General features: G+C 37.5%; 1 protein-coding gene across 1 annotated transcript in view; it reads right to left on the bottom strand.

Moving 5' to 3' along the window:
• CTNNA3 (catenin alpha 3) overlaps positions 1-27,934 on the bottom strand; it is a 1,315,594-nt gene that overhangs the window by 613,776 nt on the left and 673,884 nt on the right. The window contains exons 8-9 of the mRNA XM_059662570.1: positions 19,717-19,797; positions 9,081-9,233 (exon numbers count right to left, since the gene is read on the bottom strand). Of these exons, the coding sequence (XP_059518553.1) occupies positions 9,081-9,233; positions 19,717-19,797 (234 nt within the window). The remainder of the gene's footprint in view (positions 1-9,080; positions 9,234-19,716; positions 19,798-27,934) is intronic.

Here is a 27,934-nt window from a genome sequence, read left to right as displayed (position 1 = left end):
AAAACAAATTACTCTCTGGTTCCTAGAATTTTGAATGCCAGGAATGGAGAAGGATATTTAACCCCTCATTTTCCATTTATAGATAATTAAATTGAATTGCAGAGAGGTTAGTGATTTGCTAAAATCACTTAAGCAGAAGACTAGAACTCTTCTCTTTTAAAAAACAAAAACCATAAATGGAACCAGGTTTTAACAGTGTAGATGAACTCAAAAGACCACACTGTAGGGACTCACTATATATTTTTTAATTGAATGGAATAGTGGACTGATTCAAAGGAACAGATCAGTCCCAATTCCATGATCAGACTGGTGATTAAAACAAAGTGTGCCTTCTAGATCTCAGTTTCCTTGTCAGTCAGCCGGCATGCTTACTTATTAACTCTTGGCCAAATACCATCATGGAGTGTAACTTTGGGAAGTTTTTGGTTTCAGAGACATTTCACACACCAATTAATTGTATGTCAAATTTTGACTATATAATTCCTACAGGAGCTTTTGCCCATGCCATCTTTTGGCCTTTTAATGTTCTTTAAAAGCACTTTTATCTATTTTTGGAAGTTGAATACAAAAATCCAAAAGCTACAGCAAATTTGAAATTATCTTATCAAACCAAATTTTCAAAAGGAAAATGCCATTGCTTATTAGTATCGGAGATTCAAGGGACCTTGTCTCAAATAAAATTTTGAAGAAAAAAACCAAAATGCTAAATAGAGGAAAAGGGAGAAGAATAATATTCACTGAACAATCCTGTCCACATCATGTAGCATTTTGTACACTAATCTGCCATTCCATCTGTTCTTATTCTTATCTTCACTTTACAATGGAGTATGCCTTTTACAAGATACATACAAGAGATATTAAGTGACTTTTCCAAGGACATCAAGCCAGGATTCAAACACCAATCTGTCTCTATTTTTCACACATCACTCAATGAGTCATGCTGTTTACCATCTTTAAGATTTTCTAGCCCTGGTAGAGTAGCTCAGTTGGTTAGAGCATCGTTCTGATATGTGAAGGTTGTGTGTTTGATGGGGTCAGGGCACATACAAGAATCAACCAATGAATACATAAAAAAGTGGAAAACAAGTCAATGTTTCTTCTCTCTTTCTCTCTTTCTATCTCCTTTTCTCTCTATCAAATCAATAAAATTTTTTAAAAAAGATTTTCCATAGGATTAATAAACATTCTACTTAATTTGTTTATATGCTAATTAATTCAACAATGATTTACTGAATGCTGCACTTACTATATCTCAGGCTAGGAAACAAAAACAAAGGATCTAGACAGCATTCCCAGCATCCAGCACAGAACATGTCACATAGTAGGCACTGGAGATATCTTTGTTGAATGGATGAATAAATGAATGAATGAATGAATGAATGAATACACCCCTGTCCTCAACTTGCTAATCATCTATCTAGTCCAATACATAGCCACCAGCCACAGAAGGCTATTGTACACTGAGAATGTGAGCAGTCTAGATTAAGACAGGCTATAAATATAAAATATATGCCAGATTTCTAAGACTAAGTACAAAAAAAGAACATAAGATATCTCATTAGTTTTTATATCGATTACATGTCAAAATAATATTTGAGGTATACTGGGTTAAATAAAACATATTGTTGAGATTAGTTTCACCTGTTTATTTTTACTTTTTTTTAGTATGACTATTAGAAAATGTTAAATTATGTATGTGGTTTGCCTTCTATTTCTAATGGGTAGCATCGATCTGGTACCATTAAGTCATGAGGCACTTCTTTTCTGTTCCAATTTCATGATTAAAACTAATTTTCTTCTCTCTACTGTATGATGATAAGTTACACTTTAAATGCACTTTAAGTCCTTTTTAAATGCCAGACTGTGCTCATGAGAGTGAATCAATTGTTGGGGGTTAAAACATTTTATATCCAAATGCAAAATAGTCCATACCCATACTCCCTTAAAGTATGACTGCCTTGTAAATCCTTCCCTGGTGAGAAGTAACTGCATCTCTCCAACTCCGTTACCGGATCCAGTTCCCTAAGATGAAACCTGAACTCTTCACCCTGGCAATCAAATATCCAAAGCTGTTATCAACTGCCTCTATTCCACTTCATGCTTCAACCAACTTAGCCATCTAGATTTCATTCCCATTGTTTCTGGAACACAGGAATGAGCACACTGTTATCGCCAGTTGGAGTTCTAGTTTTCAAATCCAACCCCTGCCTAGTCTTCAAGGTTTGATGTAAATATTGCTTACTTCATGCTGAATTCCCATAATACTCTAATCCCATATAGTTTTCCCTCCTCTTAATCCCAAAACACTAATATTCCATTCAGAATTATCTATTCCTGCCTGGCTGGCATGGCTCAGCAGGAGAGCTTCGACCTACGAACCAAGAGATCATGGTTCCATTCTTGGTCAGGGCACATGCTCAGGTTGCAGGCTCGATTTCCAGTGTGGGCTTGCAGATGCAGGAGGCAGCCAATCAATGATTCTCTCTCATCATTGATGTCTCTCTCTCTCTCTCTCTCTCTCTCTCTCTCTCTCTCTCTCTCTCTTCCTCTCTGAAATCAATAATATATATATATATATATATATATATATATATATATATATATATATATATATATATTTAAATATATCTATTCTTGGTTATTGTGATTATTGTGCAAAGTCTCTGACTTTTCTGTAATTGTAACACTACCCTTTCCTATACTCCAAAGACCATGAATGGGAAATTTATACAGAGACCTCTAAAACATGGAAAGATCACTCACTAGGCTTTTAAGGATCATGTTCATCACATCTTTTAGCTGAAAGAGGATTAATATGCTGAGGGCTTCTAATCCATGGAGTGGGCAGTCACACCTGTGGCTCTATTCCACATAAGCAAAGGCATTGCTGCCTTAGCTATAACATCTCTTCCCACCAAAAGAGGAGAGCTGCCAAGGTGCTCGCTGAGAAAGTTGCTGGTTTGTGTACAACTGTAAGTATGGGTTTGTTGATTTCTTGTGAAGGGAGACTGAGGAAAAATGGAAGGGGATTCCAACAGCTTTATTTACTGATAACTGAGCATATCCTTATTTGATAGCCGATGATCAATTCAAGCAATGTGCGACATTAAACAGCATGTGTCAACAGGCAAAGATATCAGTAGAGCAGAGAGCAAGAAGCACCTTCTGCAAGACAGCAAGAGTCCCTCCCTCCAAAGCCCTTTCTCTTGGTGCTGGGGCTTGGCTAAATCCGGCTCACCATTCTGTGAGTGGGAACAATCAGCTTTGTAGGTTGGAAGGAAGTATTATAATTAAGTGTCCACCCACTTTTTGTTCTTTTTTGATAAAAGGCTCCCATGAAACTTACTAAAATAAGGTGCGCGAACACAGATGAATTTTTGATGAGTAAGTCAAAGCACTGGCGAAGCTGGCTTTCCACATAGAGAAACTTCTTTAATTCATAGAACATTTTCAGGCCTAGATCATTAACACTGCCAGAGCTAATAATAATTAACATGCTAAAATCCATGCGATAAACTGGAGATTTTACCGGTGTAGTTGGTAGCAACTGTAGTGTCAGCATGAACTGATTTTTCTGAGAACAAAGTAAAATGTGATTCAAAAATAATAGTGGAGTTTTAAAATTAATTTTAGAGAAATATGTATTATTTATTATATGACTCTTCTAATCAATAATACATTTGTTGAATATAATGACAATTATTCTTCTGAATAATAGTTGTATCACCACATTAAAGTTACAGATTATACCTCTAAGCGTGGGCAAAGTCCTTTAAAGATGCTGTTAAATTGTCACAAACTCCTGGGCAAAAATCTGAAGCAGGGTTTATAGTGCCTGCTCTTGATAATTAATGGCAAAGGCATCTGCTAAATCACTGCGAGGAAGAATTTTAAGGTATCCATGTGCAGTAGAGTAGGGAGGAACTCCACTAAATAATTAGGCTCAGTCATATATCTCAAGTCCAGTTATGAAATCCCCAAAGTCAAGTTTTTAGAGAGAATGAGAACTGAGTTGCTGTTAGAAATGTGTTCCTTCATTTAATACAGATTTATTTGACACTAGCTGTAAAGACTGCTATCATTCAAGGAGGCTCAGGATGATAAAAGATAAAAACCCTACTCTCCAGAATTACTGGATATTTTTATTTTTAAGATAAAATTAATATTTTAAACTTCCTGTTTAATCGGTATTACTGATGAAAGCCAGTCGAGTTCATGCTGCCCTAAGTAACCATGTGTGCAAGATCAAAGTACTCGGAAGAATAATTCAATGAGCACATTTGATATTAATTGCTAATCACTAAGCGAAGATGACTTTCAAAATGCCTGCTTCTTGATCCCTGCTTCTCCTTCCCACTGTGGCTTGGTGGATCCAAAAATACGGAGTAACTTGGATGTTCAAAGTGGGAGTAGCTTTGCATAATAGCTACTTAGTTCAGTATAACAAAATAAAATCAGTCACAAGGATCTAGGTTCTCCAATTATTGGTACTACCCATGATCATTTTATAATTTTATGCAAACTACATGATAATATAACAGGAGACCTCAGGCATGACTTTGCTAGAGAATAGGAATGTTCAGGCCTAATTATTGGCCAGTTTGCTCCTTATTCCCTTTTTTTTTCCTCCAACACCCAAATCCTTTGGGTTTTCTACTTATTACCCACATAATTTCTTAATGGTTGGTGTTTTTGTGCTTGGTGTTCAGTTCCACCTTTTACTATCTTTTTTTTTTTTGTAAAAGTTGCACATTAATCATTATCTAAAGTGTTTCTTTTACTAGCATGGAGTTTTTGTTCAAAGATCTGATAGGAATTCTTCAAAAGTGAACTTTTTGTTTTTTCCTATTTAAGGTTTACTTCAACAAGTTCACTGATTTTAGATTTCTCTGACAAACATAGTGGAGGTATCAAAACCCAGACATGTTGAAAATAGCTTTTTCTTGAAGCCATTTAGAATCTGAGACTCTCTGCCCTGCTATGTGAAATTGCCCAGCTTGGGAATAAGATGGGTATGTGTGCATGGCTGTGTAGGAGAGGCAGTAGGAAGTGGGGACAGGGCAGGGGGAATGGTAAGTCATCTATAAGTGAACTCAGAATGTCTTCTGAAACGGATATGTATACACTCTCTTATTTCCCCAACTGTCACAAACACTTCTATCTCAATGTTTGTAATAAATCAATGATGGTTTTTCTCTGTTGTTTTGGTTAGATATCTCCTTTCAAAAATCATTTTCCTGGAAGATAAATGTAGTGTTCTTTTTGTTTCCTTTTTTGATAAAGAATACAGTGTGCAAGTGTATACTTGAAAATCATTTTCATTTTCTCCTATGGATCTCTCTCTTAGAAAAATAGAATTCTCTCATTTTAAATAGTATTTGTTGGATCATAGAAGTTTAGAAATTGGTAGTGGCCTTAGCTATTATCTTTTTTTAAAGCCTTTACTTTATGGATAAAGAAAATGAAGCCCAGAGAAGAGTCATAGATTGAAGGTGGCCACAAATCCGTTGTTATTCCTCCCATTGAGAAGTGGCATCTCATGCCCACACCTGCCGCCCCCTCCTAGTGTTTGGGCAGGCTCTGTGATTGCTTTGACCAATAAAACCCAGAGGAAACCTGTCAATTTCTGCCCCAGGCCTTAAAAGAATGTCAGCTTCTACCTTCTGGGTCTGGCAAGCTCTCAGGACTTCTCATCTCAGAACCATGTATTGCTGCTCCACTCACCACCCACAGCTAAGCTCCCAGAGGACAGATAACATACTTTCAGTTATGGGAATGTGCCATCTTGTAGGTCTAGCCTAGTCAAACCTTTGAAGGGCTACATTCGCAGCCTATCCTCCCCTGAGGGGAGGGGGAGAGGGAGAGGGAGAGGGAGAGGGAGAAGAGAAATATCAAAGGGTTGCCTCCTATAGGTGCCTGAACTGAGTATCTACCCCACAATATAGGTAAGTGTCTGATCTAGAATCAAACCCACAACATTTTGGTGTATGGGACGATGCTCCAACTAACTAGGGCACCAGCCAATATTTAATAGCAATCACAATGAGAGACTCTAAGTGAGAATAGCCCAGCTCTGCCCAGTCAACCCACAGATCAGTGTGAGAATGAATAATACACTAAGTTTGGGGATGATCTATTTTGTAGTAAAAGTTAAGTGGAGCTGAAAATGAAACTTAGACCAGCTTCTAAATAGAACCAGAATACTCGGATTCTAGCATAATCTTAAAAAGTGTTAAGGGAACATGCAGAGTTAAATTAGACTCATTCTCAGTCTCCTAGTAGCTCAAAATTCCAAAATCTTTTCTTTCAATAATTACATAAAACATATAATTTTCAAAACTCTTAAACATTTAAAGCAGACCCTAAAAGCTCTGCTTACATAACAAAAGACCATTATTAGGTAATAGAATAAGGTAGCATTCTCAAATGTTCCTTAAAAGCATTAACTTAGTAATAAGTGAATGAAAGAAAGAGTTCCTTAAGTAAACTGATTTGGGGAAATCCTGACACATTAAAGATCTCTCTTGAACTCTAGGTTTTCCAGAAATGTAAAATATCCAAGAGAATAAATGTTCTTTCCCCAAATTATGTGATCGAGGAGTCCTTCACTGAGCACCTTATGAGATTTCTATTTCATAGAAACACTAAACTAAGAAATTGAAATGGATGAAACTTTATTAGCAGAAACTAATTTTTACTTTCAGAATATTTCACCAAAAAGTTGCTTTTATGCCCTCATCTTGGAGAACACATTTCTAGTCAAAACTTTTACAAATCTTGTGGGCTACACTCAGTTCCCTTTCACCACCTGCTCCCTCTGTGCTGCTCCCTTACTTTGAACACTTTCCTGTTGAAATAGTTAATACATATTGGAGGAATGAAGATAAGAAGGAATAAATAAAAGTAGGTAAATGATAAATAATTGAACTAATTAGTTAAAAATTGCAAACCTGGAAATCAGCTCTGACTCCAATTAACTTGGTTTGGATTTTGTACCTTTATTTCCATACTAGAGGCCCAGTGCATGAAATCCATGCAGGGAGGGTCCCTCAGCCCAGCCTGCACCCTCTCCAATCTGGGACCCCTCAGGGGATGTCCGACTGAGAGTTTAAACCGGCAGATGGACATCCCTCTCTCAATCCAGGACCACTGGCTCTTAACCACTTGCCTGCCTGCCTGCCTGCCTGATTGCCCCTAACCCCTCTGCCTGCCTGTCAGTCTGATCGCCCCTATCTTGCCCCCCTGCTGGCCTGATTGCCTCTACCTTGGCCCCTGCCAGCCTGATCGCCCCTAACCCCTCTGCCTGCCTGGCTGCCTGATTGCCCCTAACCCCTCTGCCTGCCTGTCAGCCTGATCGCCCCTATCTTGCCCCACTGCTGGTCTGATTGCCCCTATCTTGGCCCCTGCTAGCCTGATCGCCCCTAACCGCCTCTGCCTCGGCCCCCAGCCTAAGCCACAGTCTGGCCTTCCTCTGCCGGAGGCGACCTAGCCGATCAGGGGAAGGCACCGTCCCCATCACCCCACTGCTGCTGCCACTGGCGGCCACCATGGCTGCCTGAACCTCAGGCCTCACAGCCAGATGTAGCTGCCTGAGCCTCGGGCTGGCCCTCGCAGCGGCAGCCGCCATCCGAGGCTTGCCTGATTCTCTGGCCAGCCCTGGGCAGCAGCAGCTGCCATCCGCAATTTGCCTGAGCCTCAGGCAGCCGCTGCGGCTTTGTCTGGAAGGACGTCCGGATTGTCCTCTGGAAGACATCCACCTTAATTAGCATATTACCCTATTATTAGTATGGATAAGGCCAAGGGGAATTGTAACCTTGCCCTATCTCATGGAATTCTGGCTAGTTCAAAGGACATGTCAAAGTAAAAGGTGGGGGAGATTTAGGTCTGGTGTGTTCTTAGCAATCATTCATTTATCAACTCCTTTCAGTTTTGAGATGTGAAGACTGGGATTCAGAGAACTTATAGCACAAGTGCTAGCCATATTAGAAACTCCCTTTCCAGTGGACCCACATTAAAGAGGTTGGTAAAGCCCTATATATTAGTATATGCTATATCAAAAGCTGTGATTCTAATCCAGATGGTGACTATTTCTAACACAAGGTTTACAAGCAATTAGGGCCCCCAAACACATATTACACCAGTGTTCATAGCCAGTTTAGGAAGGTGTGACAATCTAAAACTTCAATAACCAGTATGGCATGGGCACTGACAATGACAATGACACTAGCCTTCACAATTGGTACAGTCGTACTGATGGGCACCAGCAGTATATCTCTCTGGTATACGGATGTGGTCAATCACATTTATCCCTTCCTGCCACTGGTTCCCAGCCCTGTGAAGACTGTCACATTACCGGGTGTTGAAAATTCTCCCAGTCAGGCTCTTTCTTATACCGTGACTGCATTTTGATGCCCATAATACAATAGGTTCCATTATGTGTCTCCTGAGAATCACCCAGCCCTTCATGATTCCTGGAACATATGCCACCCTGTCTCCCAAATCATGGAGCATTTCAATGTTTTCACTTTTTAAGTAGGAGGAAATTAAGTTTTATCATCTCCTCTTGCCCCACCTAAGACATGGACCAGTCCACTAAACAGTACTTAATTACTCTGGAACCCTCTACCTCTATATATCCTACGTTCTTGTTCTATAGTCACGTTATATAGTGGAATATTATTTGAAAAGCTGAAGGAGTAATTCAGCCATGAAAATATGGTAGAAAAAATTAGCATGAGATACAATATTTGATACTTTTAAGTTTTAATGGAATAATATTTGTAAGGATAGAACTAAGTATCTGGATTTAACCAGCTTATTTGTGTAGCTCTGAAAAAAAAATAGTCATTTAAAAATATTGATTATAGTTTCATAGCTCTTTCTAAATAAATTGCTCATTTTCCCAGCCAATGGGGAATGGTTTATACAGTTTGACATATATACCTCTATATTACCTTGGCCCAACTCTGGTCCATTGGTAATAAGTTCTTAGATGTTATTTAAGTATAATTTGATTGTAAATGGGGAATGAAGGCCTCATTCTCCCATATGTAGAATAGTTAAAATTCTAGCACACTTACTTCTACAAGCCTGTTGGTGTGTTCACGAAATATCGCAGCATATTCTTTTATTTCCTTTTCTCGACCATTCTTGGCAGCTTCGATGAGAACCAAAAGTGGGACTGTCGTATCCAGAAAGGAGTCTGACACATGATCTATAATAGCCTTACGGAGCTGAGAAGAAACAGAAAATTCATGCTTTTTTAAAAATCAGGAAATAGTTCAGGTTATTTTGTAGTTTTACAATCTCAGTAGCTACAAGATTTTATATATTTTTTGCACAATCCCAAAAGTCATGTTTATGACTGTGTATGTATGTCACTTACAAACCTAAAACAAGCCATATTTTGAAGAAAATATCATTGAGCAATAACTCCCTTGTTCGCAAAAGTCACTAATTTTTTCTTTAATTGTATTTATCCCAGAAGTCAGATTATAAGTGATAATACTTCATTTTTTCCTTCAAGAAATTGACCTATTATAATGTTTATGCACATGTACAAACAACATTGTACATCATGTATTTTCATAATTACAAAATTATGAAATGTTTTCTACCTTGTTGGAGGAACTGATAAATTTTGATTAGCTAAATTGTAGACTTCATGGTAATTAAACCAAGTTAGATCACTGATTATGCCAGTTGATAATAGAGTAATAGAGCAAAGAGAATAATAAATGAGTGTGATGTCCAATTTTCTTCATTTGCATTAATTGTTCTTGCCCTCACACCTTAAATTATTAAACAAGTGTAACATTCTGCTACAATTAGTTCCTTTAAATTAGATTATGTATAAGCTTATAAATGACAATCAGGCAATTACTCTACTCAGCAGATAGTTCCAGGAATTTAAAACTGCATTAGAAAATTAATAAATGGAATCTATATAATATTGAAGCCTTAAGGATCACAATATCATGAAATGTTTCATTAACAATTTCAATGAGTATGAATGCCCCAGAGTTTTTTGATCACCTCCTCATTTACATTAATAATCTCTATACAATAAAATATAGAAGTGAATTCCTATTAAACAGGAAATTTATAATTTGCCTTTTATGAAAATTATATTTTAGGTTTTATTTTTTTAAAACCAATAGACACTTAACCTAGTTTTGGATTACATGAGATATAATAATACACTTTAAAGGGGTTGAATGATGTAGCTACATAAAAAAGAGTACATTCTCTATTTCTTTTTTTTTTTTTTAAATATATATTCTATTGATTTTTTACAGAGTGGAAGGAAGAGAGATAGAGAGCCAGAAACATCAACGAGAGAGAAACATCAATCAGCTGCCTCCTGCACATCTCCCACTGGGGATGTGCCCGCAACCAAGGTACATGCCCTTGACCAGAATCGAACCTGGGACCTTTCAGTCCGCAGGTCGACGCTATCCACTGAGCCAAACCGGTTCCGGCGAGTACATTCTCTCTTTCATTTAGAAAAATGAATCCATAATAATTATAGATTTCTGAGAGAAAAATACCTCTGCCTAACATAGTCGAACTTGCTCAGAACTGTGAAATTTTCCGGCTACCAACAATTTCACAAAGGCTGTAGGAAAAATTCTATTTAGTATGCAGAAAGGCAAATCACTAATGACAACTAATTAATATTTACTGAGCATTTACTAGGACAGGGTGTAGAGTACTAAGGGGTTACAAGGCAAAGAGAGTGAATGACCAATGTCTTTCACTTCCATAAAGAATGAGTCGATGCCGAAACCAGTTTGGCTCAGTGGATAGAGCGTCAGCCTGCGGACTCAAGGGTCCCGGGTTCGATTCCGGTCAAGGGCATATACCTGGGTTGCGGGCACATCCCCAGTGGGAGATGTGCAGGAGGCAGCTGATCAATGTTTCTCTCTCATTGATGTTTCTAACTCTCTATCTCTCTCCCTTCCTCTCTGTAAAAAGTCAATAAAATATATTTAAAAAAAAAAAAAAAAGAATGAGTCGAGGAAGTCAGGCAAGAAATCCTAAGTTAGCACTTGAACTGGGAACTACGAGTAGTACTAGTTCCGGAGACATAAAAGTAGAAGGAATCTCTCAGAAGGGGAACTGTTTTAAGTAACAGTTTCTCCCCTTCATCCTTTTCTTCTTTCATTGTAACCAGAACATATAGAAGGAGAGCAAAAAGATCAGCACTACAGGTATGCAATTGAAAGCCATCAAACATATGGGAGGCAATTTAAGCCAAGGAGGTGGACAGGATCATAGCGAGAGATACTCACAGTGAGAATATGTTAGAAAATAAAATCCCAGGAAATCATAGCATTTGCCAGGCCAGTGTAGCTCAGTGGTTAAGCATCCAAGTATGGACCAGGAGGGCACAAGTGGTTCGATTCCCCAACAGGGCGTGTGCCTGGGTTGCAGGCTTGATCCCCAGCAGGAGGCAGCCGATCAATGATTTTCCCTCATCATTGATGTTTCTATCTTTCTCTCCCTCTCCCTTCCTCTCTGAAATCAATAAAAACATATTTTTAAAAAAGAAATAGTACCATTTATGGGAGTCATGGAAATGAAAGAGTAAAACCTAAAAAAAGAGACTGAGATGATGAGAGCAAATGGCCAAACAACTAAAGGAAAAACTTAAAAATTTACTGTTGACACTCTTGCAGATGTCCACAATCCTCAACCCCTTTACCCACCTCCACCCAGCCCCAGCCCCTCCCTCTGGCCATCACCACACTGTTAGTGTCCATGGCCCAACCAAAGAACATATAAAGGAGAAACTTTCAAATAAATCTCTGTGTCAGTGCTCTTCAGATAAAGTTATTGTAGCAAACACAATTATAATACCCACATTATGAACTTGTTGAATCTTCTTTTCTATTTGATTCAATTCAACAGATATTCTGAACACCATTCTTTACATTTCTACCAAGAGCAAGGTTGTGAAAAATGTCAAGGTGGAACTGCATGTTTCTTTATAATCCAGTGGAAAAGTGAGTCGTTAAATATTATAATAAAGGAAGTTAACTAGGAGACTGACAGCAAGTAGATTTCAAGAAGATAATAGGCTTCCAAATCTAATTTTAAAGATAAATTAAATAAAAATAACCAAGACTTGTCTATTGGATTGGACCACTAACAAGTCCCTGCTGAAAATTTAGAGTAATCCTGGAAAAGCTGGAGCAGGTTTTGCTATGATCTGAAGAATAAATGGGAGACAGGGGTGCAGAGACAGCGAGAATAAACTTATGTTTAGTAATTTGGGACATGAAGAAGCAAGACTTGGTATCAACTATATCAAAACAGTTTTAAAGAGGGATTGTTTCTCATATGAAAGACTTTGATGGTTTTCCCACCTGCAACTATACGCAGAAAGCCAAATTGTCCTCTTGTGCTTCAAAAACAATATTTTGATCTATCGTCATACAAAAAATCTAGGGAGACGAATAACAATTGTTGCACATTGTGCCAATTTTTGTAAATACTTAAATAAATAATTATAACAACATTCTTCCAGGGCTGCATACATTTGCTATGGTCTGTTCCTCGCCCTCTGTGATACTACCTTTTGTCTTACCTTCATTTTAATGGTCTTCACTCCCTGTTCCTTCTTTTTATTATTTTTGAAGGTTTTCAACTATATATTCCCCAGGTATTAAATCAATCCTTTATGCCATACACAAATGTTAAAATATATTACAAAGATGAGACTCAAGGTACAGCCAATTTACTCTTAATTACAGAATAAATAAATGAACTCTTTGGCTAAATTATTTTTAAAAAAAAAAACTAAACCAAATTAGGAGCAATTTTTTTTTTTTTTTGCATTTTGTAAGGCATGTTGCTAGCTACATAACACATTAAATGAGAAAAGGTGTACCACATATGTGTGGTATTATGTTCAGTAGGACAAGCCTAGGACTGGAAAATGAGCTTCCAAATAAGTTCGATGCCAATGTCTTCAAAATTCTGTTGGAAAATAGGCTAAGATTACCTGACATAATATAATATCAAATATAATGAGCACAATAAATCTTCTGTTCTGTAATTGTACATTCATTCAAATTAACAAATGCATTTTGAGCTGCCTAAGGGCAAGGCACCCTTCTAGGCAACCTGAGGAATGTCAGAGTGAAAAAGACAGGGTAACTATTCGGGAGTGAGAAATGCACAAAGAGTTTTATGAGTATGTTTAATTTAAAAAAAAAAGGAATGAGAAAATTTACACTGATTGTCATGGTGAACACAGCTTTAGCAAGAATGAAATATATGTATTCCATTTTAAAAGCTGAATAGGAAATAGAAAGTATAACATTCTAGGAATAGAGACTATAAAAAAATCAAGAAAATAGAAGGATTCTCAGGATATCACAAGTACTTAGTGTTACTAGGACAGTGGTAGATTGAGAACTAAAATAAGATCTCACTGAGTACAATGAAGGTAATGGAAAGGATTTTCGGCAAAACATAACAAATTAAGACAAAAAGAATAAAATATAATGATAAAATGGACAGAAATTGGTGACTTGTGCTAGACATGAATGATGCCTTTAGGAGGTAGCACACAGTTAGCAGGCAGGAAAATATCTTTTGTTTTGAGAGCATCTTAAGCCATGCAAACAATAAACAGCACAATTAGTGCAACCAAACCACAATTTTCTCACTGTGTTGTCTATCTTGCTGATTCCTGATCATTCACCATCACATTCATAGCTATGATTATGGATACATGAGAGGCGCTTGCTGCTTCACATCTCGTGCTCTGCACCTGTCTCTGATTTCAGCTCTTGCTGTGGGGAACAGATCCAAGTCCTCTGAAGACATCCTACCTTGAGTGCACTCCATGCTTCTCTCTGTTATTCTTTCTTGGGGCCTGCTCCAAGACTCTGTAAGATTCTAAGCCCAAGTACAAATGGGCTGGAATTTCTGAGGAGCCAACACCACTGGGAGCAACCTTCAACCAATTGGGAAGGGAGCTGCTGGATAAAACCCCAGCCTCCCTCCATTGGCCACGCAATGCTGGAAGGCATTACATGCCTTCTCAGTGGTCCTTAAGCTCCTGTTGCCTATAGTGGCAACCTCAATAGCATATCCTTTCCTCCTTCCCTGCCTGTTCTCTTACTCTTCATGGTCTCATACAATTGCTTCTTGGTTCCGCTTCCCAAATAAACTGCCTGTAGTAAGGCCCCAGTCTCAGGATCTGCTTTCTGAAGACGGCAATATAAAATTGACATGTTTATCTGGTGTTACTGTTGTTTGGTTACGTACCAAGTAACAGACTCCAGTGTTTTACATAAACTACCCATTGACAATCACACTTTGCCACTTCTGCTTTGCACACCACTGGGTTTGATTTTGCGCTTGGATTATGGTGACTATGAAAGAGGCATGATTATAAGATGGAACTAAAACACATATAGGGACAAGACATGAAGGCCTTGAATGCTGTGGTAAATAATTTTCTTTTATGTTCTAACATGTTCATATGGGATATTTTTCACTTAAAATACACTGTCATTTATATCTATATAAATACCTAAGCAGGCTCTATCTTACTTATTTCCGTATTATTTTGCTGCCCAAAGGAATAACTCATCCCTTTCACTTAGGTGATAGACAAAATTAAAGAAGCCAACATGCCAATGTAGAAATGAGAAAACCTTAGAAGCTGCAAAACCAAAATTTGAAGTTAGCGGGAGGCCAACAGGAGTTAAAGGTATATGTATTTTTTAATAAATACCTGTATGAGAGATGTCAGGCACAAAACCAAACTGAGGGGCTTTCCATCTTTCTCACTACAATTTAATAAAAGGATTTGAGACACCAATTTTTCTATCTCCCACTGATGTAAGTGGTTTGGGATCTCAAATAAAAATAATATATTTCTCTACCATTGAAACCCCCAAGTGAAAGCTGTATGAGAAAACTGTAAGAAAGCCCAGCCCCACACCGCCCGCCACCACCAAGTAAGGGAACAGAGAGAATGAAACTGTCAAGGACAGAGGAAAGAAGAGAAAGTATTTTTGAAAAGAATCATCCCTAGGGAACTAGGACAATTTATATTTGTGTATATTAATGGCATTTTAATTTAAAGTCAAATGGTAAAATATAACTTTCAAAACTCGATTGACTACTAGGAACTAAATTACCTAACAATTAATTCAGTATATACATATGTGTCAATTCAATGGGACTTGTATCTTATGGATACTTAATATTATTTGATGATGAGAATGATGAGAAGGAGGTATAAATCCTTTTTTTTTTTCCAAGTGTGGCACTGGTATTACCAACATGAAGAAGAGATGGATAAAGCAATTCAGCAACTCAGCAACTAAAGAATTAATCAAGTTCTAATTTTGTTTGTTTGTTTCTTTTTACCAGAATTCTGTTTTATTTGACATATTTTAAATCCTTACTTTGGCATTTAAGAAATAGATACGTTTTTTTCTCAATATACACACATAACATTTTTAACTTGCCTTTAATGAAACTAAATGTGTGTTTCACTCTGAATAATACAATAGATGTGGAATAAATTCACTGTTTCAAAAATGTAAGGAAGTAAAGGAGGTTTAAACATCTTCCTCCCTTATTAAGAATTTCAATAGGTATGCATTTCTCAAATGAATAATGAGAAAGGAGACTGAAGGAAGAATAATATTTAAGTGATAAAAACATGCCTAATAAATAATAAGAAATAAAATAATTTATGGCAGTAAAATCAGGGTATTAGGCACTGGAAGTTCTGAAGGTGAACTTACAAATTTGGGCTGAGGTTGAATAGATGTGGGCGCAAATGTTGGCTCTACCAGGTATGTGGTTGCTGTTTGCAAATTGACTCACCTGAGAAATAGAGATAATACTATGGCATTATTTTTTGTTTTAGGGATAAAAACAAATAATGTAAGGACTACAGTTGATAGAGAGCTTTGGGAAGCATTTATTAAATGAGACATGTCATAACTATCCTTTTAAGGATTCAAAATGCAGCGGGAAGAGAAATACTGGCTAAATATGATCACTGCTATAATAGAATAACACATGCTATGAGTGCTCTGGGAAGAAAAAGATTAATTCCAGCTGGTGAAAAATGCAAAGGTTTCATTGGAGAAATAGTATTTATGTTACTCTTGAACTTCCTCAGTGGATTAGGGGTTAGGTAGGGGAAACAGGGGGAGCCAGGAAGGCACCAAGTTGAATAAGCCATATATTCAAATACACATGTGTGTTTGGGGGTGGGGAGAACAGTGATGGAAAACTTGGTGATAGTAGGAGACTCTTTAGTCAGAGAACAGGTTAATGCACTGCTGTGGTGAGGAAGAAGAACTGAGAAAGCTAGTGGAAGGGGAAGGAACGTTAAGAATTATGGGGATTAAGTTGGAGCCAAATTGCAGAGAATCTGGAACACCATGCCAAGGACTTTCGTCTTTGTTCTCAAGTCACAGAGCAAGAGGGTTGAAACAAATAAACACTAAGTCACCTCCTAGGACACTTCATCTTGTTGCCCCAAAATGTATAATTTGCTTCTCCCTGGATATGTCTAAGCAATTTATCTCATTCCTCACAGAGGAAATTCAACGATTCTTTGAAGCAAAGTTAAAATGTTTCTGTGTTGCTGATTGACAAGCCCTGGGTAAGCAAGGGGAGTAGGATGAGTGGGCAGCAAGATGGATTCTGTTTTATTTTTTCCTAAAAACCAACACATCTATAACAAGAGATGAACATTAAATATTCTAAAGAAAAACATTTCAAGGGTAGTAGCTTTCTCCTTCCTGTGTGAAAGAGTTAAGATGCTTAAACCAAACTGCTGGGTAAACTTTGCAAGACTAGGAAGAGGTGGAGATGACTCACATTGCTGTTTAAACTCGTTTTTATTTTTTGCCAGAAGCACAAACATCAAGATAAAAAGTGAGGTCCTGGGAGGGCAAATAAGGATACTGAGAATGAATCATAGCAACTACCTCACTGACATTGAAGACCATGGATGAGTCTAAAGACAGCTCCCAATGAGCCCACCCCTTCCTATGTACTCATGCTACTTCTCCCATGAGAGACATTGCTTCTCCTTGCTCCTGTTAGCCTGGGGCCGGGCTGGTGACTATTTTAATCTATATTATGTGGAGGAAACAACATTCTAGTGACTTTGGAGCTCAAGCATTAAGAAGGCCTGATAGCTTCCAGGCCTTTCCTGGAGCACGGAAACATCATGTAAGAAGTCCAAGTTACCCTGCTGGAGAAGCCACAAGAAGAAGGCCTAGGAGATTAGACACTGCATTGAGAGAGGAAAGAAGAGGCATTGAGGCCTCAAATACCCAGCTCTGAGCCCAGACATAGCCATCATTTGACTTCCACTACATGGGAGACCACAGTAAAAACACCATAGAAGCAGCCCTGCTGACCCCCAGCTAATCTGTGGAATCCTGAATATAATAAAACTAGAGGCCCAATGCATGAAATTCGTGCAAGAGTAGGCCTTTCTTCCCTGGCTGCCAGCACTGGCTTCCCTCTGGCACCCAGGACCCAGGCTTCCCTCCGGCCGCTGGCAGGCACCTGGGACCTGGGCTTCCCTCGCAGCCCCAGCTTCGTCTGGAAGGTTATCTGCAAGGACGTCCAGAAGGATGTCTGGTCTAATTAGCATATTATGCTTTTATTATTATAGAGGGCTGCTATCATTTGTGGTGGTTTGTTCAGCAGCAATACTTACCCAAAACAATGAGGATGTTGACCTGTGAAACCACAAGAAATTTTCATACCTTTGGAACACAGCAATTGTCTACAAGCTGGGAACATTCCCTTTCTATGAGAAAGAGTATTAGTAACCCTCATGATCTTTCTATATCTTACTGACAATAGTGAGGTAGAAACTCAAGTAGGATTATAAGATAAATACAAGCCCTGACCGGTTTGGCTCTGGCTCAGTGGATGGAGCGTCGGCCTGCAGACTGAAGGGTCCCAGGTTCAATTCCGGTCAAGGGCATGTACCTTGGTTGTGGGCACATACCCAGTGGGGGACTTGCAGGGGGGCATGCAGGAGGCAGCTGATCGATATTTCTCTCTCATCGATGTTTCTAACTCTCTATCCCTCTCCCTTCTTCTCTGTAAAATATCAATAAAATATATTTTTTTAAAAAAGATAAATACAAGATTCCTGTTTAAATTTGAATTTCAGATAAACACAATTATTTTGTAATATAATTGTGTTCCATGCAATATTTGAGACACACTTATACTAAAATATATTTGTTGTTAATCTGAAATTCAAATTTATCTAGGCATTCTGTGCTTTTATTTGCTAAATCTAATCACTCTACATGCAGGAATTGCTTTATCTTGACATTACAAAATGATTCCAAAGCTTTGGAGATAATAAATGTAGATTAACTCTTTGTGCATGACTCCATTGAAGGCATAGAGGGATCAGACAGGAATGAAAGACAAAATCTCTGGTAGCTCCTAGGAACAACTTTTCCAAGTCTGAGGAGGAGCAGATGGGGTAGAAATCCTGAAGAAGACTGAGAATAGAAACCAAGCAACCAACAGGGAGGATGGCCCTGAGGTTAACAGTTCCTGAGTCCAGTGTAGATCCTGACCTGGTGTAAGTGCAATGTCCCTTCCTCCTTAGAGGGATCACCTCGCCACACTGGCTTGTTTCTCATCTACATCGTAAGACAGGTTGTGCCAAGTTCCTTCCAACTCTTGCATTCCATAATTCTGAGTGCTGACAGTAGAAATAGAATTCACATTAAGGACATAAAGTTGAGATTTGGGATTTTTCCCAGGCTTCAAAATTGTGTTTTACACAGCTAATATCAACTGGCTGGGGAACCCTATTTATTCCTTTTCCAAATCTATTTCTGGATTAAAGGATTTCTCAGGTCATTTTACTAAATCTTCCCATTAAAGTACAATAATATATTGCATTAAAAGCTTAGGGTGGAAAGCTTCAGGCCCTCTTTTATGAGTTAATGGTGACCAAGTTAGCGTTGTGCATGAAAAAAGAGCTCAGGTTTTTAAATAGTGGAAAGGAATGGAAAGCAAGTGTCTTAAAAAATAGCAAGGTCTTCATCTTTCTGGAGAAAAAAATTAATTTTTGGCATTAGACTGCACTGCTCAATTATAGAATGAAATCCTTTCTAATCCCAGGCTCCTGATGACCCAAGTTTGAAAAGTACCCTTAACTTAAACGAAACTAACTCGTGGCACATCCTGAAAAGATCTGGAAGGAGTAACTGGTAGGGTGTCTGAATGACTAGCTGTTTGCTGTAAGCATGTGGATGATAAACTCAGTTTCTAATGTAAAAGGTCAATTCACCAACATTCTCTAAAAATTGACTATATACTAGGCCCTGATAGGGATTTCATTTAATCCTCACAGCCCTGTTGTGTATTATTTATTTTATTTTATAGGTTCAGAGAGGCTCAGAAAATAAAATCTGTCCCCAAGATCACACAGCTGATGAAAGTAGAGTCAGCATGCAAATGTAACTCTGACTAATAATAAGGCACACACTTTCTTCTCCATTATGTTTGTCACAAAAACAGTTGAGGTATGTGAACATAGAACAGCTATATTTATTGTTCTTGTTTTGTGTTCTAAATTAATTTTAAAAGAACAAAACAAGATATAAATATTCCAGCAATGGAAAAAGGACTCATTTTGCATGGTGTTTCTGTCTCCAAGTCTCTCTCTTTCCTTACCTGTCTTCGAAGGTCTCTTGTCTTCTTGCACATGTTGTCTATTGCAATATTCAGAGTATTACTCCTTTCCTTTTTTCTGGTCTGCAAGGGAGAAAAAAAAATGACATAAGTAATATATGAAATTACTCTTTAGCACTTAACAATTTGCCTTCTAAATTTTCTGAAAATAACAGCTTGAAAATTCAAGAAAAGGTTTAAAATTCGCTATGATATTGCATATGATTCATAAGCACTTCACATAAGACTAAGTAGAAGGGTGATTAAAACTCACATTACTTTCTTCTTTAAGCATCTGTAATAGGTCTGATACATGGTTGGGTTTCATTCATGGTGGCAGTAGGCAGAGCATTACCTCCCAAAACTGTGATCTTCATATCAACTTTTTAACAGCTAAGCATACAATTAACTTAAAAGCATTAGATGCCCAAATTGTCAACTTCTGTGGGAGTTTCTGAAGTCATTTTGATGGTGTATTGTGTAAGTTATGCAGAACTATACTGGAGTTTTGCTAAACACTAAATAAAATATGCAGTGCAAATTCATACAATTTGCAGAAGTTGACCACAATTTCAGCTGACAATATTCCAAGAACAAACTGTTTCAAGTTCTTAAGAACTGGAAGCTGTTTTTTGGCTCTTTAAGATAATTTGTGCAATACCTATTCGTTCTTTAAGCAGAACAATTCTCTATGTTATACCCTTAACCTAAATCTTCAGGCTATTAAGTACATGGAGAGTCACCTTGGTTGGTATTTTCTACATATTACTTTTGTGGGAGACAATCAAAATTGAATCTAATCATACTTTCTTCAGCCATATCATGTTTAAAAGAGATTGAGAAAAATTACTATGTGATTCACCTCTAGAAAATTGCTACTATTTAAATTAATAAACTGAAAGGGCTTTTGAGAGGAGACCTTGAACATCAGGAAGGCAAATTTAAACAGCTGATAACTGAGGAAGTTTATAGCATGGACTTCAGAAAGGACATTGAAGCGAAGTCTAGACCATTAGGCAGGATGCTGTATCCTACCTCCAATACATAAATCCATACCATCAAGTGGAAGGACTTCTTTACAGGAAGTTCAAGACCATCTATACTCTATCCTAACCTATCTTTTCAGTCTTATCTTCCACCACATATTCTTAAGTTCTGTCCTTTATAGTAATAATATTCCAATATTTTTCTGTCTTTTTTTCCATGTTCTTTCATATAACGTACCTTTGACTACAGCAAATGTCTCTCCAAATAGCCCCCTATTAAAATCCTACCTACTCTCCAATGGTTTCAACAAAGACTTCCCAGCAATCTACTCAAAAGCAAACTCTCACCTGTCCTTGTTCCCATAGCATTTTGAAAATTTCCCAATATACTCATTTTGTTTCTGTGCATAATCATTACCCTTACACAACTCTTAGGATTGTGATGTTGGCAATGTATTTTAATTTTTTTTCTATTTCTGAAAGTAACTTGCATAGGACTTATTGAATGGTATTGACTAGTTTGTAAATGAACAACTTGATTCAAAACACAGCATAGTTTTATTAGGGGCCTGCCCTATGCCAGGAAGGTGTCCTACTAAATTCTGGAGGAGACTTTAATATCTACCTATCAAGGCACAATGAAAATTCTCTACTGGTTGAGGTTTCTGGTACCCACCTAAACCTTCAGTTAGATCTAGATTTTTCTCAGCAACAGTGTTACTGATATTTAAGATAGGGAAATCTCCATCATTTGAGGCCACACTATACACTGCAGGATGTTTGGCATCCATGCACCCCTGTCTACCAAAATCTACCAGTAACTCCCTGGCACTATGATAGCCAAAGTTTGACCCCACACATTTCCAGATGCCTCCTAGGGGGAGACACTGTAGAGAACCTTAACACCTTTATTTTTGAAAGAAAGTGTGAAATGTGTGCATGATGGAGATGGTGTCCAGTGAAGAAACAGGGAAGAAGACAAAGAGGGAGATAAGTGAAATTCTGGATGTTGAAATAATAAGAGCAACAGTGACAATTACTTAGATAAAAGTGTGGCTACCTTTCCAGCTCCAACCAGAATTATCCATACTAGCAGTGAAAAACTGTGAAAAGCTAATGCAGGGCTGTACAAGGCCATGGCATAAACAGATACACAATGGTATATAAGACAATTGGTAATTTCACCTAGAGAACTTAGCTCTTCTTCTCCAGTTCCATGCACTGCTAGCTCTACTGGAAAGGGTCGCTTTCCACTTCATGAAGTTAGAGATAGTCAAAAGGGGTAGGAGTGGTACAAAGAGAACCGCCCCCCCCCCTCCACCACCACCACCACACACACACAGGGTATCAGGAATAATATGAGGGACTTCTGTTGTGTTGGCCATAAAAACTCCCTAGCTTCTGCAATATGATTCATCAGAACAACTACAAAATGCCAGCCTGCACAGAGAGAGCAGCAGTGGCATGCAAGCTTTAATAAAGAATAACAGGAGGCGACAGCATGAAAAGATTCAAAATGGACTATAAAGATGATTTCTTAATTTCTACCCAGAGCTTAATCTTAGTTTAAAATGTTTCATTGGGTCAAAGACATTTTGTTCTCTAGGTACTAATAAACAGTCCCTGTCATTACAGGAAGTAAAAAGTCTTCCTTCTTTCTTCCCTTTCTCTCTTCTCCTTCTCCCCATCTTTCTTCTTTTTTCCACCTCCAGCTTTTTTATTGGGTTCTTGCTCTATTTATCCAGATTTATTGGGCTTCCATCAAGCCATTGAATGCTTTTATTCCTTTTGCATGGCATAAAAATAAATAAAGCAAGGAGAAATTGCCCCATCCTGCTTAAAAGCCCTCATTCCTTCTGTTTTCAAAGCCTTCACAAATCATCAAGCAATGAGCTAGGACTGAAGGTAAATTGCGTGTGCCGAGGGAAGGGATGGAAAGGGCACAACACAGATAACAGACAGAGCCTCTCTACATCCCAGGTACTCATCAGAGTGGATGCTCCTTAAAGAAAGCCCTGACAGGAGCCATCATTAAGTCAGCACAGCCCTGCTAATGGAAAAGTCACCACATACAGTGGAAAGCCGGGGGAAAGACGCTGTGAAAATATGGCATGGATCAGCACTATATAGAGAAAGCAATCACATTACTTATCAGTAAATAAACTGCCAGGAAAGATTTTATGAAAAAGAACAGTTTTGAGCATAAACTTTATTCAATAAAATTTCATTAAAATTATTATTGCATATTATATATAAGTCCCAATGTTATTGAGGCGTATAATCTTTGCTATGTGTCTTTCCATCAATTCTGCCTCACCATTGCTCTCATGTAACTGCTACAGGTAATTGCAACTCTCTTGTATGGTTCCCTTGAAGCTGCCCACACCTTTAGAAAAAGTCCAATTATAAATAAACTCTCTTTGAATTATCCTAATTGGAGTGTTCCATCTGTTTCCTGTTGGGACTCTGTTGGGGAGAACTTTCTATTCTATGTTGTCCAAAATGGTAGCCACTAAGTCACATGTGGCTGTTTAAATTTAAATTTTAATTAATTAAAACTAAGTTTCATTAAAAATTCAATTCGTCAGTCCTTAATTTAAAGTGAGCATTAGGCACATGTGTTTAATGACTACTATATTATACAGCAAAAATATAGAACATTTCCCTCATCTTAGAAAGATGTATTATACAGCAATATTTTAAAATATATCTTTTTTTAAATTTCAATTGTATAAATGAGTCCCTACCTTTATACAAACCATCCTTTATTTGAGAAGAAAATAGCAATAAACAGACACAAAACCCCAACCCTCCAAGGTGTTTACTCTCTAGTAAACGTGGGGCCTAATAATGACCATTCTTTGTTCTAAAGCCTTTCGTTCTATTCCCATTGTCGATGGAATTAAGAACAAACTCTTGATCATGGTGACCAAAGTGCCACATGATCTACTGTAAACTTTACTCAACATTAATTAATGAAATAATAGAACGGGTCCTTTATTTTCTAGGCAGTAAAATAACAACTCAGGAATGGCGCTTGTGGAAAAACTCCATTTTGCACTCTTGTCCTCTCTTTGGAGTATGGACTTTTTTTAAAGATTCAACTCAACTGCTAAATTTCACATGGAGTCTTTGTTGATCTTCTCAGTTGGAATTCACTATTCTCTTCCATGATACCTTTCTAAACATTTTTTTATATTTCTTTTATAACACTTAGTTCAATAAACAGTTCAATCTATTTAAGAAATCTTTTTTTTAATATATATTTTATTAATTTTTTACAGAGAGGAAGGGAGAGAGATAGAGAGTTAGAAACATCGATGAGAGAGAAACATCGATCTGCTGCCTCCTGCACATCTCCTACTGGGGATGTGCCTGCAACCAAGTTACATGCCCTTGACCGGAATCGAACCTGGGACCCCTGAGTCCGCAGGCCAATGCTCTATCCACTGAGCCAAACCGGTTTCGGCAAGAAATCTTTATTATCTACTATATTCCAGGCACCATACTAAGGACCAATGATACATTAGATTTAGTGCAGTTGTTCTCAACCTGTGTGTCGTGACCTCTTTGGGGGTCGAATGACCCTTTCACAGGGGTCACCTAAGACCATCGCAAAACACATATATAATTACATATTGAATTTGTGATTAATCACTTTGCTTTAATTATGTTCAATTTGTAACAATGAAAATACATCCTGCATATCAGGTATTTACATTACGATTCCTAACAGTAGCAAAATTACAGTTATGAAGTAGCAACGAAAATAATTTTATGGTTGGGGGTCACCACAACATGAGGAACGGTATTAAAGGGTCGCGGCATTAGGAAGGTTGAGAACCACTGATCTAGTGCCTGACTTTGAAGAATACTCATCTAGTGGTAGAAACAGACATAAACACAGTATTAGTAGAGGTACTAAGGGTAACATATATATCAGTAGGAGAAGCCCCCTGCTCCCCATTAAGGATGAAGGTATCAAATGAGTATTGAAGGATATGTTGAAATCAGCCAAGAAAGGCAGACAGAGAAGGCCGCTTTAGGGGGACAGGGATAGCTTTAGCAATGGCAAAAGTCCTTATGGAATATTTAGTAAATAGTATAAAAAGTATGAAGGGAGGCAAGATTCTGGAGATTTTTGCCATATTAAAAAATTGAGCCCCATTGCTTCTCAGCCTTTTGGCTAAGATCAAGTGTAAAAAATTGAGCCTTTAGGCAATTGGGAGTCATAGAAGTTAAGCTGATGAGTAACACAGGCAAATCATTATTTCAAATCATTGACCTGGTGAGCGTCCGCACAATATATTTGAGGAGACTAAGAACAGAAACAGGCAAAGGAGTTCGATTATTGCAGTGACAGTCTTAACTCTTTATAAGTAAGCTACATAGCATGATAACTGGCAGGTTGTGGTGGGGGAAGAAAAGAGCACAAGCTAAGCTGGTGTCCAGCTTTCCAGCAGTGACGATGGGCTACACAGATGATGGCACTTGGAACTGAGATGGTCATTTCAAAGAGAAAAGCAGGTCAAAATGAGGAGGAGGATTTCAGTTTTAGAATTTTTGAAAGGCTTGTGGAGAGCTCCCTTCAATAGTCTTTGTCCTGGGGTTAATTGCTAATCCTCATGCATTTCTCTCACTAGTCTACAATCCTTGAGGGAAACTTCTTACATCTAATCTGTTCCTCATGGTATCTAGCACCAGACTTTGCACATAATAGGAGCTCAAAGCTTATTTGTTGAGTAACAGAAAAAAAAAAAAAAGACTGGATAAAGGTAATCATTGGCAAATAAATCCCTTGACATTCCTGGAAGTTAACTTCCGCACCCATAAAAATGAAGATTTGCCCCAAATCTTTCCTGTAGTTCTTTCCAACTTTAAAATTCTATGAAAGGGCCATGTTCTCTAAAATAAAGAATTATAGAATAATATGTTACTTTTATTGTACAATTTTGTGCATAAGTAGCCATTGAAATGTGTAGGAAACATACTCATAATATAAATTTGAAATGGAGCAAATAAAAATGGCATTTAAACTAGGAAGGCCGTGATGCTGACCTCAAAAAACTATGAAGCTTCAAACACTAAGGGATGCGTTTTAAAGCAAATGAAAATTTATCTAGTTCATAATCAAATGAAAATGTTATCAGTGCAGAAAGGAGCCCTGCATGAAATTGAAACAATAAGAAAAAGTGTTTTTGTTCTTGTTTTGTTATGATTTTGTTTCTGTAGTTTAAATTTGTGCCATTTTATTCAACCCTTTAAAATGACACATCTCCCTTTAAATGGGAATTCTTTATTTCATGGTAAAGATAAAATATGATGCCCTTAAGTTAGTTCTTTTCTGCAGAAATAGCTTTAAAATATTTTTATGCTTAACACAGAACAGAGGCATAGATTCTAGTCAACACTTTTCAGGCATGAAAGACATACAAAACAGACAAGCATAAACATGAAATCTCTTCTTCTAGAACATCACTGTACCAGGTGGCATATGAGGAAAACATCCTAAAAATCTTTCTGAAACAAGGTCTGTGCTATGAACATAAAACTAAAACAAACCAAAAAATTAACTCTGAGAATTGAAAGGAGGTTTTGAAAAATAACTTTATATGAATAGGATGACACTTATCAAGGGAAATAGGTTAAAGACTGCAAGCATCTTGAACTTTTATATTGTTTAGGGAAGTAAAATATTGCCTCCAGGTAGCTGACTGCTGAGATGGGGCTGGGGGTCTCTGAGGGGACACCAAATACTGGAACACCCTCCACAGCAAAACACTGTATATATATTGTCTCCAATGCCATTCACAATAACTCTTCATACATATGCATAGGAAGACACTGAAGTTCAGTAAGCTTAAATATGGTATTCCAGGAGGACATGCAGTAAGAGGTAGCATCAAATTGAGTTGTTGCATCCAATCTCAGGCTTTATCCATCCACCATGCATGAATGAACTATAACTTAAACCCAAATTAAATTTATATAAATTATATAAATGCATTTCTTAAAAATGGTGAGCAAAATATCATAGATGTTTGTGGATCCCATTAGAATTGTATTTGAATTTATGCTCCATCTCTTGTCAGCTTTATGTTCTTGGACAAAGTACCTAATCTGTCAAAGTCTTACTTTTTGTACCTATAAAATAGAGGTAAGATAGTGGTTACACTATTATGGGATTGTTTTAAGGAATAAAGAGATGAAGAGTGTACAAGTTTTGGCAAATAGAAGGGCACAAGTAATGTTAGCAGTTATTATTGTACTTATCAATAGTGTCGCCATTGTTACTAACACTTGCATTTCCTGAACTACACCTGCTGACTGATTTCCCTGTTTTTCCACACTAAACCTTTATCCTGGAATTCCCTAAGCTCTTCTCATTCAAAAGGAAATTCTTGAGTCATTAATTCAAGACTCAGTTCAAGTGCCTCATTCTCTATATCATTTTTCTGACCTTCTTCAACACCACACTAAACAAAAAAAGTTAAATTTAAAAATTAAAACCCTTCTCATTTGTGTTTCCACTAATTTCTCTGCACATTTCAAAGATAATAACTGTGACACTTTTGTTATCTTTAATTTACACTCTGCCTCATCTTATAAACTGTCAAGTCTTAACTGCAATCTTAGTATCTACTACTGTCTTTGGCACTCAGTTAATGGCTGTGGATAACATAAATAAATGTTAACCACACTTTTATTAATAGTAAATAATATTCAAACTGCTTTATTAATAAAATTAGTGTGTATGTTCTTTAACAAAAGTAGTTAACATCCATCCTGTTAGCTGTCAGATGACCTATTCAATCAGTGTTTTTATTCAAAGACTATTGCCTATAAGAAAGGCTTGGTATGAAATTTAATCCTTGGATCAGAAAATGGGGGTTCTGAAATAGACTCCCTGGGTGATCTTAACTAAGTTGAATTACCTGTCCTGTCCTTAGACTTTGCTTCTATAAAAGGAGGCCATCGAACTATATGACCCTGAGTCCCTCCCAGTTCTAAAAGCATTTAGTCCTGGAATTCTAGTCAGAAAGGGAAACAGGACAGCCTGATGGATGTATTCTCACACCGGAGATGCTTATGAAAGGTCACAGGATTTCAACCGATATGCACCAAACATAAAAGAAACATTCCCAGGTTGGCCCTGCAATAAAATTCAAATTGTTTCAGTGGTGATGTTACTTATTTCCTTTGAATTTCAGAAATGGGTATAAGCTATGAGCTTC

This window comes from Myotis daubentonii, chromosome 13 (genome assembly GCF_963259705.1).
Source record: "Myotis daubentonii chromosome 13, mMyoDau2.1, whole genome shotgun sequence".
NCBI lineage: Eukaryota > Metazoa > Chordata > Mammalia > Chiroptera > Vespertilionidae > Myotis > Myotis daubentonii.
This window is presented reverse-complemented; position numbering and strand designations above follow the sequence as displayed.